General features: G+C 38.8%; 1 protein-coding gene across 2 annotated transcripts in view; it reads right to left on the reverse strand.

The window, feature by feature from the left end:
- POC1B (POC1 centriolar protein B) overlaps positions 1–20465 on the reverse strand; it is a 107763-nt gene that overhangs the window by 19753 nt on the left and 67545 nt on the right. Inside the window, exon 10 of one of the 2 annotated variants that reach the window (XM_018047611.1) lies at positions 17182–17262. The exons of the other annotated variant lie outside the window; for it this stretch is intronic. Coding sequence (XP_017903100.1) covers positions 17182–17262 — 81 coding nt within the window. The remainder of the gene's footprint in view (positions 1–17181; positions 17263–20465) is intronic. 2 annotated transcript variants of the gene reach the window in all.

Below are 20465 nucleotides of genomic sequence, written 5' to 3' on the forward strand. Positions count from 1 at the left end.
AAGGCAATTATCATTTTCCTTCCATTTCTGCTATTTGTAATACTGTGTAATTATCCATGCTAACATATAATATGGCACTATATGAGTGAGGCATCAGGTCACACAGACTTGGGTTTAGTCTTTTCTGTGTACTGACTGTGTGACCTTGGACAAATTCCTTGGCCTCTTTTAGCCTTAGTTTCCTCATCTGTAAAATGAAGAAATTTTATTGGGCTATATTATATGGTGGCTGTGAGAATATTGGTAAAGAGTTTAATCTATAGTCTGTAATCAATGACCTATCATTATCAATATTATCATATTGTGTCCTCCACTGCTTCCACTAAAATCTGAATTGTACCTTTCTAGACGGCAACCCACTCCAGTGTTCTTGCCTGGAGAATCCCAGGGACGGGTGGTGGGCTGCCGTCTGTGGGGTCGCACAGAGTCTGACACAACTGAAGCAACTTAGCAGCAGCAGCAGCAGAAGACAGAAGTCATACCTCGTCTTCTTTTAGATAGCTGACAATATGGTGAGTGCTGCCTGTATAAGGCATACATAAAATAATTAATGAAATCTGCTGAATGAAGATAATTTTCTATCCATTATATTCAAAGTTTAGAAAATTCTCCTGTCTGGTTTCTCTAATTAATAGGCTATCTAAGGGCTGGTGGCAATTGAATAAATAGATGAAAGTGTGTGTGCGCAGTCATTCAGTTGTGTCCAATTCTTTGTGACCCCATGGACTGTAGCCCACCAGGCTTTTCTGTCCATGGACTTTTCCAGGCAAGAATACTGGAGCAGGTTGCCACTTCCTACTCCAGGGGATCCTCCTGACACAGGGATCAAACCCATGTCTCTGGCATTCAGGACAGAGAGCTTACAAGTAGAAAATCAGTAACAAACACTTCATTATAAATAACTGAAGATGCCATGTATTACTGTTTGATAGACATACTATATTTTTCTTTTCTACATTTTTATATGTTTATAGTGTAGAAAGGTATGGGTGTTTTGCTCCTCATTTTTCTGGTAGAAGAAACTCAGAAGCCAAAGGATAATAACCATGACTTGATAACTAAGAAGGACCTACTGTACAGTACAGAGAACTATACTCAATATTTTTAAATAACCTATAAGGGAAAAGAATCTGAAAAAATATATAATATGTAAATATATCACTTTGCTGTACACCAGAAACTAACACAATATCATAAATAAACTATACCTCAATTTAAAGCAATTTAAGTCATTTTGAAAATGACTGTATTTTTAACAAATTACCATGGGGAAAATGGTCCAGGAGAATTCATATTCAAATATATCATAAAGTTCAAAAATATTTTTAACGCCATCATGAGTCAAAGAGAATATGAACTAGATTCAGTAACTTTATAAAAAGAGTGGTTAAGAATCATGAAAATTTATTCGCACGAAACACATACCCAGAGGAGTAAGCAGGAAGTTCTTAAAGAGGAAGCCACGACACCACCAGAGCACGCGGCTACTTATCGCCATTAAATGCAACCCACTTTATCTGCTTTATGTTTCAGTTACGGTATTTACCAAATAATCAGCATTATTCAAACAGCTGTCTAATGACTCCTCCGGATGAATGAGATAAGATTACTGCCGATCATCTATCAAAATCGTTACCGTATTTGGTATGGAGAGCCAGTTCGGGATCATCCCGTGGGACCTGACTTACTCAGTTAAAGGTTCTTAGATCTGTACTTCTGCCTGGATCCTCCATACCCAAGCCCTGGCTCTCAGTGCCATCCCCCACCTAGGAGCTTCACACTTGGGAGATTTGCTATATTCCTGCCTCTCCCCCTTGTCTAATCAGTAAACAGAATTTTAACTCTTTCTCTTCAGTCATTCTTTCTCATGGTCAGTCCTCTCTTTATTCCCCTCCATGTTACTGCTGGAGATCAAACACATCCCACCCAGCATCTGGGTCACTATTGCACTTGCCTCCTAATGTTCATGCCTCCAGTCTCACCTCCCTCTAACCTCTCCTTTACCATGTCTCTAGAGTAACTGTCCTAAAACCCAAAGTTGCTCTTGCCACTCTCCTGCTTAAAATTTTTCAGCGGTTTGCCAAAAATTATTAGGGTGAATCCAAACACCTTCAAATGGCATTCAAGATCATTCATGATCCACCCTCATCTTTTCTCTCCTGACTCAACTCATGCTATTCCTCAGCCCCAAGAGTCGGCTACTGTTCCCCACAGCCAAGCAGGAATGTTCATGGTTCCCTGAATTCGCCATCCCCTTTCAAGCCTTCTCACCCATACACATACTGAACTGTGTGTTTTCCATAATGGCAGGCAAATCCTTAAAGAATCAGCTCAAATTTCAACCTATTCTGGGAAGTTATCTCTGATTTAAGTTTTCTGTCCCCCACCCTAATTTTCTGGGCTTCTCTGGTATATCAATGGTAGAGAATCGACCTGCCAATGCAGGAGATACGGGTTCGATCCCTGGGTCAGGAAGACCCCCAGAGAAGGAAATGGCAACCCATTCCAGTATTCTTGCCTGGGAAATCACATGGACAGAGACTGGCGGGCTATAGTCCATGGGGCCACAAAAAGTCAGATACAACTGAGCACACACACTCTAATTTTCTAGCACTTACACACATGTACACACTAACACTTCTTAAATAGTTAAATCTACTCTACTGAGTAGTTAAATCTACTCTACTGATGTACTCCCATAGCATACCTCCCATAGGTATTTATCACTATTACTGGACTGTCTTTCATCTGTGTATTCTCATTGCTTGGTATATAATAGATGCACAACACATATATTGAGTAAAAAATTAATATATTCTAGCTGTCTCCTTCTGAATGTTTTCTGAACATTCAGAAAACCAAGATCATGGCATCTGGTCCCATCACTTCATGGCAAATAGATGAGGAAACAATTGAAACAGTGACAAACTTTATTTTTGGGCTCCAAAATCACTGCAGATGGTGACTGCAGCCATGAAATTAAAAGATGCTTCCTCCTCGAAAGAAAAGTTATGGCCAACCTAGACAGCTTATTAAAAAGACATTACTTTGCCAACAAAGGTCTGTCTAGTCAAAGCTATGGATTTTCCAGTAGTCATGTATGAATGTGAGATTTGAACTATAAAGAAGGCTGAGTGCCAAAGAATTGATGCTTTTGAAATGTGGTGTTGGAGAAGACTCTTGAGAGTCCCTTGGACAAGAAGGAGATCCAACTAGTCCATGCTAAAGGAAATCAGTCCTGAATATCCATTGGAAAGACTGATGCTGAAGCTGAAACTCCAGTACTTTGGCCACCTGTGTGAAGAACTGACTCATTGGAAAAGACCCTGATACTGGGAAAGGTTGAAGGTGGGAGGAGAAGGGGATGACAGAGGATGAGATGGTTAGATGGCAACACCGACGCAATGGACATGAGTTTGAATAAGCTCCAGGAGTTGGTGATAGACAGGGAAGCCTGGTGCACTGCAGTCCACGGGGTTGCAAAGAGTCGGACATGACTGAGCAACTGAACTGAACTGAACTGAACTGAGCTGTTTCTTTGCTCACCCTGCCCCCTCTACTCACTGTTCAAACCACTTCATACTGGCTTGCACCTGTATTAGTCCATTGAAATGTTTTCCAAAAGGTAATCAAAGACTTCTGCCAAATTCATCATTTAAAACATTCTTCTCTTAGGAGTGTCAACATTGCTGAAAACTATCTTCTTGGAAACACCCCTCTCTTGGTTGCCCAGACACCACATTCTCCCACCCATCCCTTCGCTCCAGCCATCTTTTCAGTCCCTAGAGCATACCAAGGTCCCCAAAAGTCTCTGCATGTACAACACCCTTGGCCTAGAACATGCCTGTAGTCCTTAATGCCCTCACATCAACTCTTACTGAAGCTTTAGACCAGCACTTCTCAAATTTCAATGTACACATAAGTCACCTGGGGATTGTACCATGCAGAGTCTGACTCAATAGGCCTGGGATGAAACCCAAGACTCTGCATAGATCTAAGATGCTCCCAGGTGATGATCAAATACACCATGGACCATGTTTTGAATAGCAAGGTTTTATATCTCAGCTCCAACAACTTTTTCAGGGAAACTTTCTCTGATTCTACCTCACTTACACTCCTGACTCAATCAAATGCACAGTTCCTACTTTTGCTGTATCATGTTAACTTTCCATGACAGCTTTGGCTTATCATAATAACCTATATCCATCCTCCTCCCCCTCCACCCTCTATTCCTAGCAAGTTCCTGGCATGTTCATTTTTTGAAAAATGAATGAACAATGTCTGTTGAGCCAGCCCCCGACTTAGGCTGAGTCATTCCCTTCAGGATGCTACACACCACAAGGTTCACCACTCTGAGCTCAGCTCCTACAGAAATACAGCTCATGTGTGGTTAGTAGCCTGTAAGATTTTCTATTCCTGCCAAGACTCACTCATCTAGGGTCTGCAGAGCTATGGCAGAAGAGTAATTCCATATGTACTGGTTTTTCTACACCAACAAGCTGGTTGGCCATATCCTCCATACACACAGTCTACTAGTGCTCCAGATTTTCTTGTGCTAGGTATATGAAAAGCAGAGGAAAAAATGTCAATCCTGGTTAATGTGGTCAGATCGAAGTCTCCCTCCTCTCTCTTTGGCACTGACAAAAACTTTCAGTACATTCTGAATTTTTTCCATTCAAAATTCATTGTTAGATTCTCAAAAAAATCCATTTTTTTTACATTTAGGAAAATAATTTTGATTAAAAATACTGTAGAAAGTAATTATATAGGTTAATAGCTGGATACAACAGCTACTAGAACACTTACATGAAATAAGTTTTGAAGTGGAATATAATGGGAGAGTTTAATTGCATAAAACATGACAACCAGAAGCATTGCTACTGTTGCCAAGAGAACTGCCTGGAAAAAGTGCCAAAGCAAAACTAAAAATAAACAAATAAAACATAGTTTGAGATAAATCCCAGGAATTTCATTTCTCTCAACTAATAAGTACATAAAAATAGTCATTGCACATAGTAACAGAAATAATAAGACCTTAATGCTTGATTAAAATATTAATCATGTAATATCTTGGGAAAGACTGTTGCTCTTTAAATAAAATGTTTCAAGTATACTTCAGGGAAGAGATAATTTATCTTTAAATAGAATTTTTCTTTTCCAATTATGTTTGATGAACCTATAAGTATACTCAATTTTTAAAATGGTGATTTTTAAAAAACATCATATTTGCTTAAAATTTTTTCATGTCATTTAATTGTATGTCAGACAGAAGCTGTTTTCCCGGAGGTGGGAGGAAGATGGTGTGACTCTATGATAAATGAGTGGCCAAAATGTAAAACAGCTATAGCCTTATGGCATTTATAAATCACAGAATATATATAAACTGTTTCTTGAAAAAGAATGAAGTTTTTAAATAGTTTTAACAACTTGAATTTTTTCTGTAATTTTATTGTGTACTGAATTTTATAGAGAGTACACAGAATTTTCTAAAAGTACAAATCTGGAAGACTGAATTTCTTAGTCAAATTCTTCAAAGTTCCAACTGATTTTCTAAAGCACACAACTGTCTTCACTTTATCTTAAAAGAATGCTTAAAATGAGTAATTATTTTTCATCCTGAAATTTTATTAAACGATTATTATCCCTAAAATGTATTTTTCTGAGTTTAGAATAACATTTACTCTGGTACTTTGTCTAATGCTCGATGTCATTTAACATGAATTTATTTCACATAGTATCAACCTTAAAGAATGGGCAAAACAGGGCACAGATTCATTGTACTGAACCTGTAGTGTCAAAGAAGAAATTTCCAAGTGAATTAGGAGATGTCTTTTCACATTTCACCTATGGGGACAAGGTTTAACACTAACAGGACATAATTACTCCCAAGACGAGATGGGAACTGAGTCTAAGGAGCCGTGAGCTTGGGGGGACTGGATCCCTGTAACTGTGGGTAGTTCTGATCTGAGCAATAGCAGCAGCAAGAGAGAAAGGAAGGTTGGAGGAGACAGTCTGGGTTCTACAAACAGGTGCATAGCTGTACAAGTGCCTCAAACCACTAGAAAGAAACCCCAAATATTACGGGTTTGAGCAAGCTTTTGAGCCTTGTTCATAAGATTTCCAGCCCAATGAACAGAATATTTACCCAGAAAACATAGCTCAGTTAAAAAAAAAAAGTCAATGGAAAATGATACTCACTTTATAAAATTCACACTGTAACCAAATCTAATGGACACTGACATTTTCACCTACTCCACACAGGAAATTATATCTGTACCAGAAAGAATAGCAGTAACACCTTAGGCACACACAATTCTTGCCACAAAGAATACTCTGCCTTAAAAAAAGAAGAAAAACAAAAGAACAAACAAAAAAATTAAAATAAGTTACAGGGTGAGGTTGAGGACCTCAGAGGGTCCCTGAAGTAAAAGAAAAGTAACTACAAAGTCCTGCCAAGGAGGGAAAGCCCAGACTCAATTTTTGTCAACTGTCATAATGATGTTCTATACAGTAATTTTTTCCATCATCCCAGAATCAAATCCAGAGTCACACACACATTTAGTTGTTGTTAAACATGGTATGGATATATAATATTCTATCACTTGACATAATATGCTTTTATTTAACTAATACTCTCTTAAAGGATATTTGTTTGATTTGTGTCCATTTTTTGTTGCTGTTGATTTCAGTAACGCTGACATAAATACCCTTTAAGTTTTTTTTTTTTTTCTGTACATCTTATAATTTATTTACGATCTCTAGTATGATCATTCAGAACCCAGGAGGAAAACAGAAACCACAACAGCTATTTTAACAGAGAGAATTTAATATAGGGAGCCCAGCTGGACCGGTTTGGAAGTCTGCAAAGGCTAAAAGGGAGCATAGAGGTGAGCAGAAATAGTAAATGCATGAAGCAAGCCCCACTTGGAGATGAAGGAACAAAGCAAAGAAGCTGGTTTGTTAGAAAGTTAGACACTCAGAGGCCCCTTGCTGAGCTGAGATGGTTTGTTCATAGGAGGGAAGAGGAATGTTCATTAAAAGGACATTCTGAAAGGAAGAGGAAATGCCTGGCATTCCGTCTCTCCTTCAACTTAAACAAGTGACTCTTATGTGCTTCAGTAAACCAATCCAAACAAATACATGAAAACTTTAAACAGTTTTGCCACCATAAATGCTGAAACCCACCAAAATTCTGTAGTGATCTATCTGGAAAGCAGTTTAAAAAGCACATATGATATTAAAGTTGGGCTTTATAGTGACTATCATTATTTCAACTAAAGGAAAAAAAATTTTTTTCTTTTAATTTAAAAGAAAAATTTCTTTTAATTTTTCTTTGTAGGAATTAGGAAAAAAAAAAAGGAAGTCAAATGATACCAGAACATTCCTCAGTTGTAAAAGTCATTTCAAGTCAATCGTAATTTTTAAGTTATAGGGGCTGATGGGCTGGTTGGTGTGAAGCAGTTTTCTGCATGCTCGAGGACGTATGACGGCGCACAGAGAACGCCATCTTCTACTGAGGCCTGACTGTCTCAGAAAGGAAAAGCCAGGAGACTGAAAGACACAGAACTAGGCAAGAACCAGCAGTGGGCATCAGCTGCCAGCTCACTCAGGCCATGGGGATTTAATCTGTCTTAAGTCCTAATATGTTAATAGTTTACATCACCTGACGTCATAAAGCACAAAGAACGGAAAAAAATCGATTTCAGCAGACTTGGGGACTACCTCCACCAAATAATTAGCTGTCGGGTGGCTAAATAAAGAAAGGAGCAGAAGCAGTTAGCTTCACTGAATGAGCAGCCCCGAATAACTCAAAAGCCGTCGGGTGTCCGACACGACAGCTGAGAGTGAGGCCTGTTTCCCACGCAACGCTACCGACCCGCCTGCGCGCAGCCCCCGCGCGCACCCCGCTCCGGGTCAGCAGGAAGCGGGTTAGGGGCCGACCGTCCAGGGGACAGCACTTGGCGGTCGTTTCCTGTGTGAAAAGCCCACTGCTGTTCCTGCATTCCGCAGCGTGCGTTTCTCCTCCTCTCAGAGGATGTTGCTCTTCCCCAGGAAGAGGAAGGAACCAGTTGTTACTGGATGTGTGGGCTGAGGCTGTCGGGCATTTTCAGCATGCCTCGGTCTCAGCTGTGGGAACTGGGGACGCGGCTTAGATTCCCAGGCCCGGGGCAGCCCCGAGTGCGGCAGTTTAGAAACACAGGAGCTCAGGAAGTTGGAAGGCAGAAATGATACCTGGAATTTTAACACCTCCAGTTCCCAGCAATGTGCTCATTTTCTAAAGGAAATTCAAAACGGTATTTACTCTGTTGGGCTCCCAAAGAGCAAGGTTTATAAAATCCTTCTGTAAATTCTCTGTCTCTCCATTTCATATAGAAAAGTTTAAGTCCTAAACCACTTTTGTCAACAGGTTATAAAGACCAGTTTTATCGCACAAATTTTTAACGAGGACTAAGCCTAAAATTTTAATTAGTATAAAATTTTTGGTAAAAGGAAACACAATGTAAGCTTTCTTTCTCTGTGACCTTGAAACTTGAAGGGAGTGAAGCTCAAATTAGTAAATCCTTAACAGACAGCTAAGTTAAACACTTAGGGACTTATTATTATTATGATTTTGATCAAAAAGTACATTTTATTTGGAGAAAAAAAAGAAAGCCTCTGACCCACACTATTATTCTCTCTTTACAGTGGTACTTAGTAAATCAGCTTTTTAAAAAAGCCACGTTCCTTTAACAGACTAAAAAGTTTGAGTTGGTTGCTTTTTTCCATAATCCCCAAACACAATTTTTTTTAAAGGTCAGTTATCTCATTTACAACTGTTGGTAGTTCTTATAACATATGGGTCATGATGTACCCAAGCAAGGAAAACTAATTTGAAAACAGTCTCATTCTCTCTAATGTTTTCTCTAAAATAACTTGTATCTGAAAAAAAAGAAAAAAGTTTTCTATTCTAAAGGGTAAGAGATTTATGGAACTGTATTTTTTCTTATTTACTTCTGTTAGTTACCATGTGTGACTTTTTTTTAATGCTTTGACAATTTAATTACTTTATTTCTTTTAGTTTCAAAGAGTGAGGTTTTAAAATTACTTCTCAACTCTGATAAGAATTCAAGTTTTACTCCTAATATCTAATAGTTACACAACTTTTTGAGACACTGAATTTTAAAAAAAAGTATTACTGTATCTCACTTGACATATTCACTATCATTTGAAATTAAGACTAAATGTCTTAATAACATGAGGCTAAATTGTGGAAACCACCTCTGTGTCAAGTCCAGAGCTGGGTTTTACAAATGCTTATGTTCATTTTCTTTCAAACACTTAAGAGTGGGGGCAGGAGAAAAATATTGAGGGCCACCGAACCAGTGCCTAAAGATCCCATAAAAATGCCTTTTCCTAAAGCTTAGTAAGTACCAACAAGAAATATACCAATTTATCTAGTTTTGGAAATCATATGCACTAAACTAACAAGTCAAACGCTACCTTACAAACTATTGCAAAGTTTAAACACTTAAAAAAGAACTTCATCTACCCCCAACTTTAGAAGCTATTAAATATGATAAGCCAGGAATGTTATCATACAGAAAAGCAGTGTAAGCAGAAGCTTTGTGCAACATGATTTTTACTGGTTTTCCTGGAAAGGTAAATGGGGTATTTGGGGACAAAACGTTGCATATTGCCAATTTACATTTTCCAAATTACAAATTTTAGTTTTGAGACTTTTAGGTTTGCATACACTATTCTTTCAAATAAGTCTTTCCAAATCTTTGCTTACATAAGCAGTTAGGAACTGGAATAACTCTGAACTAGTTATGCAATGTTGTCTGGTAACCAGGATGAACTGTTGCCACAACATCCATGGAGATATCCTCTCTGCATTGGCAAGTTTACTCTTTGTCTGTCCTTTCATTTTATCAATACATCAGTATTTTTCAGATAGCATGTACCATATGACAACCTCCATGAAATTGGATTAACTTTTTTTCCTCCTAAAAGTAGGCTGGGGAATTCCCTGTTGGTCCAGTGGCTAAAACTCTGTGCTCAAGATACAGGGGGGCTGGGTTTGATCCCTGGTCAGGGAACTAGTTCCCACGTGCCACAACTAAGACTCTCTGCAGCCAGATAAATAAATATTTTAAAAAAATAAATAAATAAAAGTAGGCTGATGTGACCATCTTTCCAGAAAGGGAAATCAATGAACTTTGCTAAAAAATGCAAATCTAAAGGACACCTTGGAAGGAAGAGAATGTTTCACCATTGTCCTCCAAGTCAGAGAAACAGTACAGTATCTCTTGCTTTGATTCAGCTGACCACTTTCTTGATCCCAGAAAAGAAGATAGGAAAATCAAAGGTCTTTTTTCTCTCAGCAACTCTGCTGGTAAAATGATGCTGAACCGGGAGATAATCTCGGCCACCCGGAGATTACTCAGGGCTGCACCTTACTATCCCTGGAGACAGGAGATAGGGAATCCCACAGCTGACATCCAATCTGTCAGGAAATCCTCTTGGCTCTGCCTTCAAAATATCAATACATTCAGAATCAGATCACTTAAAACCACCTCCTCTGCACTCTGGATCAAGCAACTACTGCCTCCTGTCTGATGATTTCATAAGCTTCCAAACTGGTCTCTTTGCTTTCCTCCACTTCCTTTTCCTTGGCCACCTGATGTGAAGAGCTGACTCACTGAAAAAGACCGTAATGCTGGGAAAGATTGAGGGCAAAGAGGAGAAGGGGGAGACAGAGGATGAGATGGCTGGATGGCATCACCGACTCAATGGACATGAGTTTAAGCAAACTCCAGGAGACAGGGAAGGCTGGTGTGCTGCAGTCCATGGGGTCGCAAAGAGTTGGACCCGACTGAGCTACTAAACACCACCACCACCACCTTCGCCAGCTGATTCTCAGCATACTGGCCAGAGTGAAGCTGTTACATACCTGTCAGTCATGCCTCTTTCTCTGAAGGAAGCCCACCCCCGGGTAGTGGATCCTCCTTACTCTCAGTCTGGCCTTCTATCACTGCGCCCACTGGCCTGGAGTGCCTCCCCACATATGCTTCTGATCTGTTCACTTCATTCCCTCAGTTCCTTCCACAAACCTCACCTTTCCCATGACTCCTGTCCTGAGCACACTATCTAAACGCACCCCTCTTCCTCCGTGAGTTCAGGGCTATCTACACCTTTGCACTGTTTCTGTCTACTATACTACATGGTCTATTTTTTAAATCTGTGAATTGCTTTTCTCCCCCTCTAGAATATAATGCAGGCTTCCCTGGTACAGGCACCTTTTGTTACTCAGGAAGTGTGGATTGAGAGCTAAAACTCTGTGCGGGCAGGGATGCTCTTGGCATTCTCCCACATCTGCCAGCCCATGAGTTAGGCAATGTCAGAGACTCCAGATGAGACGGACGCCCTTGCCTTACCGTGGTACGTATCACATTTTCAGTCACTTCTGAAGCACCTACTTATACCTTGCTCTCCCCACCTGGAATGTCCCTATCAAAATTCTACCCATCTCCACTCAGGTCAAGACCTGGTCAAAGGTTTTTTTTTTTTCTTTAAGAGACATCTTCTTTCCTCTAGCCCATTCATGACCTTTTCCTGAATCCTTCTGTTAATAATCTTTTCATTTGACAATCATATACCCTTGGCATCTGGACTTCCCAGGTGGCACTACTGGTAAAGAACCTGCCTGACAATGTAGGAGATGGAAGAGACGTGGGTTCAGTCCCTGGGTCGGGAAGATCCTCTGGAGGAGGGCATGGCAACCCAATCCAGTATTCTTGCTTGAAGAATACCAAGGAGAGAGGAGCCTAGTGGGCTACAGTCCATAGGTCATAAAGAGCTGGACACAACTAAAGCAACCTAGCATGCACTCTTGGCATCTAGTATTTTGAAACTGACACTTACACTGTGTTTTCTCTCTACCTAGGTTATAAGTTTCTTGAGGTCAGGCAGAAACCTTGACATCCTGTCTTCAGGATATCATGTGATGCCTCCATGCAGTTTGGCTTTAAATATTTTGACTGATGGAGCAAAAAAAAGACTGTAGACTTTGATTTTCTCCTGTAATGCAATTGTCAGTTCTCAGTTATTTAAATAAATTTAACCTGGAAACTGTCCCTAATTCTAAAGAAAGACATATATATTACAGTCATACTCTGTACAGTTCCCAGAGTAAAAAGGAGAAATGCAGTTCTCTGAGAAGAGTCCATTATTTTGATGGTCAATCAATGGAACATGAGCAAGACTGACAATTCTATTGTGGTCATTTGCTGGAAAAATAATAATAAAATACATCAAAACCTAGGAATGTAGTTTATCTAAAAATAACAATTTTAGTAATCTTAGTATTTGAAGTAAATTTTGCTTAGTATTTTTAAGAAATGCCACTTTATGTAGACAATTGCTCCTTGAAAGAAAAGCTATGACAAACCTAAACAGCATATTAAAAACCAGAGACATTGGGCTTCCCTGGCAGGTCAGTGGCTGGGACTTTGAGCTTCTAATGCAGGGGGTGTGAGTTCAATCCTTGATTAGAGAACTAGAATCCCGTATGTTGCATTTCACAGCCAAATAAATAAAGTAAAATAAAAATGTAGTTCTTTTTTTTTTTTTTTTTTTAAGTGAGACATCACTTTGGCAGAAAAGTCCATATAGTCAAAGCTATGGTTTTTCCAGTAGTCATGTATGGATGTGAGATCTGGACCATAAAGAAGGCTGAGCATCAAAGAACTGATGCTTTCAAACTGTGGTGCCAGAAAAGATTATTCAGAGTCCCTTGGACAGCAAGGAGATCAAACCAGTCAATCTTAAAGGAAATCAACTCTGAATATTCATTGCAAGGACTGATGCTGAAGCTCCAATACTTTGGCCACCTGATGCGAAGAGCTGACTCATTGGAAAAGACCCTGATGCTAGGAAAGATTGAAGGCAAGAGGAGAAGGGGGTGACAGGATGAGAGGTATGGATGGCATCACCAACTCAGTGCACGTAAGTTTGAGCAAACTCCAGGAGATGGTGAAGGACAGGGAAGCCTTGTGTGCTGCAGTCCAAGGGGTCACAGAGTTGGACCTAACTGAGTGACTGGACAACAACAAAAGAGAAATCCCTGTCTTGCTTGCTAGTGAGGAGAGGGGCTGAGGATGTAGCCACACCACATGTCAATCTAATGTTAAATGGCTCTGTACAATTTTGATGACAAAATCTTGGTCTATTTCTAAAAGAATAAATGAAAACATTAAAATACACAATGAGAATCTTGAACTAAATAATCTTCAGAAGATCAGTATTTAACAAGTGACAATGTAATTAGATTAAGATTCAGAAGTTTGAGATCATTTTTAAACTATGTCTATGTGACAGCCTTTACAGAAACATTTTTTTTTAATCAACAAAGCTTTAAAAATGCAGATTGGGAACAGCTTATTTTGATCCTGAAATATTGTATCAAATTTCCTGCCTGGCATTAGAGACACAAGTGCAAGCCACAAAGATACCAGCTGTTACACTGTATCCCATAATTTCTTCTCTGTTGCAAGAAGGCATCAGAGCACAGATATCAACACACGAAGATCTAGAAATCTGCCTGAATGTAATATTAAATCAAGTCAAAACAGGAACAGAGCCAATTATTTCTTATATCATAAAAAGTCTGCTTTTATCCTATTAATAAATTTCACAAACTAAGTTTTAAACAGTAATCTTTTTATATCTCATCTTGATGAAAATGAATTTCTAAAGAAATGTTCTTCCAGTCTGCAAAAACTAAACAAATCTCCAAAATAAATAGTAACCACAATAACAAAACCCACCTTTAAATACTGCTTTTTTTTGCTTCCAACATTTCTCTGGGTTTTTAAATTATAATCACATGCAAAGTTCACACCACACTAGTGCTTTATGCCAGAATAGAAACAAATATCCTTTACAATTAAGCTTGTTGTGCAGAAGCAAAAGAAAAGCAGCCAATACGTAGAGGAGATGACAGATTAAGAAATATTTACCACGAACTTAGTAGGCTTCCCTGGTAACTCAGATGGTAAAGAATCTGCCTGCAATGCAGAAGACCCAGGTTCAGTCCCTGTGTTGGGAAGATCCCCTGGAGAAGGGAATGGCAACCCACTCCAGTATTCTTGCCTGGAGAATTCCACGGACAGAAGAGCCTGGTGGGCTACAGTCCATGGGATTGTATCGAGTTCATGGGATCCCATAGAGTTGGATACAACTGAGCGACTAACACATACCACGAAATTAATGGAAAGGCAAACAATTACAGTGATTTCACTTTAGTTTTCTACCTCTTATCTATCAATAAGCTACAAGAAAGATACACTGAAAATTTAAAGGAAAGCTCTTTAAAGATACTCTGTATAAAAATCTGAATGCTTCATGAGCATCTGTGTCTTCAGAAAATGTTAGTAAGAGAAATAAAATCAGGATTCTTTGTCTTGCTGGGAGACCAGCAGCTATCTTCCAGATTTTAGGTAGGATCTCATTAGCTTAATTCCAATCCAGTTTATAACAAGTGAGTTTTTGTTTTCTGTTTTCTTGTTTATTTTATTTTTACAAAGCATCGCGCACACAACTCAAAGTAACAGTGGAATCTTCCTTTTAAGACTTGTATGTTGGGCTGACCCATGGGAAATCACAGATATTAGATTGCTGTTGCCTACAAATGGCAACATCATATGATTCAATCTAACATTATCCCTTATGCAGGAAACAAGTGCACTCTTCAGTCTTATTTATACTGTTCTGTAACACAACTGCAAACACCACTACATGTTTATTATAAAAATTATCTTGCCTATAGAGAACAAGACTTGTGATGGCCAAGGCAAGGAGATGGATTGGGAGGTTGGGGTTAGCAGATACAAACTATTGTGTATAAGGTGGATAAAATAAAAAGATAAAAACACAGGTTTCTGTGTAAAACAGAAACTATCCTCCCTGTGATAAACCATGATGGAAAAGAATATTTTTAAAATGTATATATGTGTATAACTGAATCACTTTGCTGTACAGCAGAAATTAACACAACATCATAAATCAACTACACTTCAATTTGGAAAAAAAAAAAAAAAAGAATTGTCTTCTTGAGATCCTACCTACTCTGTATTCCTCAGTCAGTTGCTCAGCCATGTCTGACTCTTTGTGATCCCATGGACTGTAGCCCACTGGGCTCCTCTGTCCATGGTATTCTCCAGGCAAGAATACTGGAGTGGGTAGCCATTGTCTTCTCTGGGGCATCTTCCTGATCCAGGGATCAAACCCAGGTCTGCAACACAGGCAGATTCTTTACCCATCTGAGCCACCAGGGAAGCCCTGGCATTCCTGAGTTATAATGTAGACACCTGACTTTGATGCTTCTGCAACACCATCCAGGGACAGCCAGCCTGCTATCACTTGCTAGCTGGCATTTATGCGCACCTCCATAGCATACTATCGAGAACACCAGGATTCCTCAGGTCATGAGGCTTTGCAAAGTTTGAAGGGTACAGGCAAGGAGAGTGAGTCTCAAAGTTCAGACCAAAGACTTTTGATGATCTCTTGTATCTTCTGCTGCTGCTACTGCTGCTAAGTCGCTTCAGTCATGTCCGACTCTGTGTGACCCCAGCGACGGCAGCCCACCAGGCTCCCCCGTCCCTGGGATTTTCCAGGCAAGAGTACTGGAGTGGGTTGTCATTGCCTTCTCCACTTGTATCTTCTAGGACAGAAATATCCAATTTTAGTCTACCAACTACCTCACAAGAAGGCAGCACATCTCAAAAGCCACCTATCTTTTGCTCTTCTTACTACTGGGGCAAAAACTCAACTCATCAGAATTTATAAATTTCAACAGCAGGCCTTTTGAGTAATTCATTGAACATAAATGTATTGAGTACCTACCATAAGCTAAGCACTGTGGCAAGAATTTGATGTCTAGTTAATTTTTAATCTCATAAATAACTTAATGCAGGAATGCTCACAGGTTTATTTTATAAACATAAACATTGTAAGAGATAAGACCACAAACCTGATTGAGGTCCTAAGTGCACGTGTGCTAAGTCACTTCAGTCGTGTCCCACTCTTTGTGACCCTATAGATCCTATAGAGCCCATTCAAGCTCCTCTGTCCATGGAATTCTCCAGGCAAGAGTACTGGAGTGGGCTGTCATTTCCTCCTCCGGGGGATCTTCCCAACCCAGGGACTGAACCCACATCTCTTATGTGTCCTGCACTGACAGGTGGGTTCTTTACCACTAGCACTACCAGGAAACTTACCAACAATTCTTGGGATTCTCTTTGACAACCAGCCCCTAGGTTGACCCTCCAGCTGATTTCCTGTCTCTGGAACTTCTTATGACTGATCTGGCAGTCTTTCTGCATGGAATTCACCCTTAAAAGACCCTTTAATAAGCAGACTTCTTTCTGACACAGGATAGACTCAGGATAGACTAGTTCTCTGCAGAATTCCTCTACAATAAATACAATTCTTGAGATCTACTGGAAAGTTTATAATGTTGTAATGTCAAGGGTTTTTCTTGCTTTTTTTTTTTTTTTTGGCCACATATGAATAATATACCCCAAATATTTAACTATACTGATACTATTTCAGTAGTGTTGCCAAAGACCATGGCATTCCTCCCATTTGTTTTTAGGACTAGTTTTGCTCTAATAGAATTGATGGCAGAAATGATCTGCCTTGCAAAGATTAAGCACACTCAAATTGAAAGGCTAAAACTCTCAATTTTTTAAGACTTCAGATACACTGATAAATTGTATGTATGCAAATACACCTTAATTTTTGGATTATCCATCAAGAGAGATGAACAAAGGAAAAGGACTACTTTTCTTACAGCTTCTAAGGAGAAGAGAAGTAAGTTTAGCACCTCTGAAAGGCAATTAGCAAAAAAGGAAATCTGTTCTCTAACAGCATGTGAAATGTCACATGGACTACCTTAACAGGAGAGGAGACAGCATGGATTCTCCTGCCCTCAGGGTCGTCAAACTACTTTTCTGGAAACTGGTACTGCTCCCCCTGGTGGCAATTTAGACACATTATAAGTTGACTTTTCATATAAGGTTTTTTTCTAAACTGTTAGGCTACTTAGTCAATTTTATAATCTTTTCTCCCACATACTTTTTAAGGAAAATGGATTATGCCAAACAATTAAATACCACTTAAATGCCAAAGGAAACTTACTGTGGTAGAATCAAAAGAAAGGATGTCCACAACAGGGGGAGTGGAGGTCTGCAAATCGATTACATCAAGCTTTGGATTAATCTGCATATGTACATTAAAAAGGCTAATATTAGATTTTTATACCATAAGAAATTGGATGCCATTTGTAACAATCTAGAGGGTATTTCCTAATATATTCTAAAATATATTTGTATATTAGCATGGATAGAAAATTTTAAAATATTAGCCTATCAAATCTATCAGTATATAAGAAAAGATCATTGTGACCAAGTTGAATTTATCCCAGGAATAAAAAGTTGCTTTTACATTTGAAAATCAATGGGATTCACCTAGGAAGGGCTATTAAAAATAAAATAAATGACCCACCTTAAAAGATGCAGAAAAAAATCCTAGCCAGTTCAGTAAGACAAGAAAAGGAAATAAAAGCATTAAGATGTAGGAATTGGAACAGAAGAAATAAAATTCGTTATTCATATATAATTATCTACAAAGAAATCACGAAAGAATCTACCACTAAATCATTAAAACTAACAAGAGTTTACTAGATCCAAAATTGATATATAAAATCAATGACATGTCTGCACTTTAGTACACAGAAAATGCAAATTTTTAAAAATCATAATTTATAACACTATAAAAATTTAAAAATACATCAGAGAAAAACCAAGATGCATAAGACCTTTATGGAAAAATAAAACTCATGTAAAGATATTAGAGAAGTTCATTGAAAGTTATACCATAAACAGCTCAGAAGCAAAGCCCTGTATAAATGGAAAACAAATACAAAATAAAAATGGTGCCACAAATCGGTAGAGGAAGGATGACTTGTACCTGAGAAGCAGGCTCACTAAATAGATCCCTAACACTACATAAAAGATGGACAGCAGATAATTTATAAACCTAAATGGTATGTTAAAACTACAAAGTTAATAGGAGTAAATGTGTAAAAATATCTTTCTGACGTGGGGTAGAGAAGGATATCTTAAACTAAAGCAGCAAAACTAAAGCCATAAGGCTGAAAAAATAAAAAACGGGTCCATCTTGTTCACACCAATATTAAGCATTTCTGTTTCACAGTGGATACCATAAGGTTATCAATCAGATAATGAACAGGAGGAGATGTTATGTTTGGAACTGGAAAAGGACAACTATCTAAAATATATAGGGGAAAAAAAAGGAGAAAAAAGAAAATATATAGGAAAAACCTACAAATCAATGTGAAAAGAACAGAAGTCCTAAGAAAACATCACAGGAAGCCTAACAGTTATCTAGACTATGAGGAGATTTTCAGAAACATTAGTAGTAATTAGAAAAGGAAAGAGTAAAGCAAAATCCCACTTAATACCTATCAGATTACAAAAGCTAGAAAGCTCAGTGATGTGCTGACCCTGTTTATAGAACATTTTTTGTAATGGCAAAAACAAGAACCACAATCTTGGAGAAACTAACACTACATTGTAAATCAACTGTCAATACAATAAATAAATTCAAGAAACAAACCACAATCAGAAATCCCCAAATGTTTATCAACAGTAGAACAGATACATAATCATGGGAATTACTGTCTTAAATTCATTGGAATCCTACACAGCAGTGAAAATGAATGAAATACAACTATGCATGACAGCATGTGAAAGCATGAATTCAGAATCCATACAAACAAATCTCAGGATTTTAATGTGAAATAAAAAAGCAGGTTATATAAAAATATACATAGTATGATTCCATTATATAAAGTTTAGAACTATCCAAAATGAAATAATATCTAATTATTGATTCAAACATATATAGTAAAAGTTAAAAGAAAAGCAAGGGAATAATAGAGTGGTGACTACTTTGGAGGAAGATAATTTCAGAATTTGGAAAAAAAAAAGGAAAGAAACCACAAGGTCACTAATTATTTACACTAAACTATGAATATAAAGAAGTAAACAAAGGGCAACAAAGATAGCAGAAGTGAAGTGAAGTGAAAGTCACTCAGTCATGTCTGACTCTTTGCAACCCCATGGACTACACAGTCCATGGAATTCTCCAGGCCAGATTCTTTACCAGCTGAGCTACAAGGGAAGCCCCCTAAAGACAGCAGAACTTGGTATCAAAAGCTACCAACAGTGAGTGTACTGGCGAACCTCAGGAAGGGACTGTTGACTGAGAAAGGCTTCCCATGGGGCAGAGAGAGCTTAAGATGACTTCTTTAGAGAAGTTACGAAAACAAAAGCAGAGAGAGAGGGCCGGAGATGCGGTTATGAGCCTCCCCGAGCATAGAGGCAGAATGCTGACACAAACTGTTGCACAAGGTGGCCACCAGAGAGGGTGGCAAGGGTCAGACTGTGTGGGGTGAAGGCTTCTGGGGAGGCACAGAAGAACTGGAGGCTAAAATGCACGTTAGAAAGATTATGGTGGCGGGAACACGTACAGTATCCAGAATAAAGTAGGGATATAACAGTGAGAACACTGCAGCAGTCAGGGCTGTGGGAATAGGGGCTGAACCTGTGGTTAAGAGGACTGGAATGATTTCAAAAGCAGTATCATGTCTGATCAGTACAGCTGAAGCTTTGGAAACACTGTGAAGTGTTTACATTTATCCAGCCACTTGTGTTACAGGCAGAGGGGTACACACCCAACAATCCCTATACTGCAATAAAGAAAGAATCAGAACCATACAAGACCATCTATTTGCCTAGGTTTTTTCTGGCCATTGCACAGAGCAGAACGCACAGCCTCCTTCCCGTCAGCTCTGGGTCCAGAGTTGAGGCAAAGATAAGAAACCTGAGGCCGACCTGCTTTCCTTTCAACGGTGAGCTAGCTGTCCAGGAAGTGCTCGCAGACACCTTATTTTCTTTTATCTACTGCCACCTAGTGTAGATGTGAAATTGTTTACCAATGAAAAATTCAGTCTGCTTTTGCCATCTGAAACAAGAACTTCTCCAAAAGATGAAATCATATGGAAACGATCAGCGTCTCTCATAGAGAAATCCTTGAGCTTCTACGAGCTGGGAAATTCTTGCTATAACAATATTTTACTGTATCGTGCTACAAGTTGCTGCCACATTCATTAAGTGAAGCAGGAAAGTCTCACTAAGTAAAAGTTTACAGTCTTCTCCACAAAGAAAATATGCTGAGACAGTGACACTTACAGTTAAGTTCTTTGCAAGCTAATCTCCGTGAATATTAACAGCACCTTCTAGCTCTCCATTTTTATTAAAGGAAATAACGCTTCAATAACTAGAGTTGCCTTGAAATGGGAATCAGCTGCCTCATGAGAGGCTGTTTTCCATCATCGA

This window comes from Capra hircus, chromosome 5, assembly GCF_001704415.2.
Source record: "Capra hircus breed San Clemente chromosome 5, ASM170441v1, whole genome shotgun sequence".
NCBI classification, from domain to species: Eukaryota; Metazoa; Chordata; class Mammalia; order Artiodactyla; family Bovidae; genus Capra; species Capra hircus.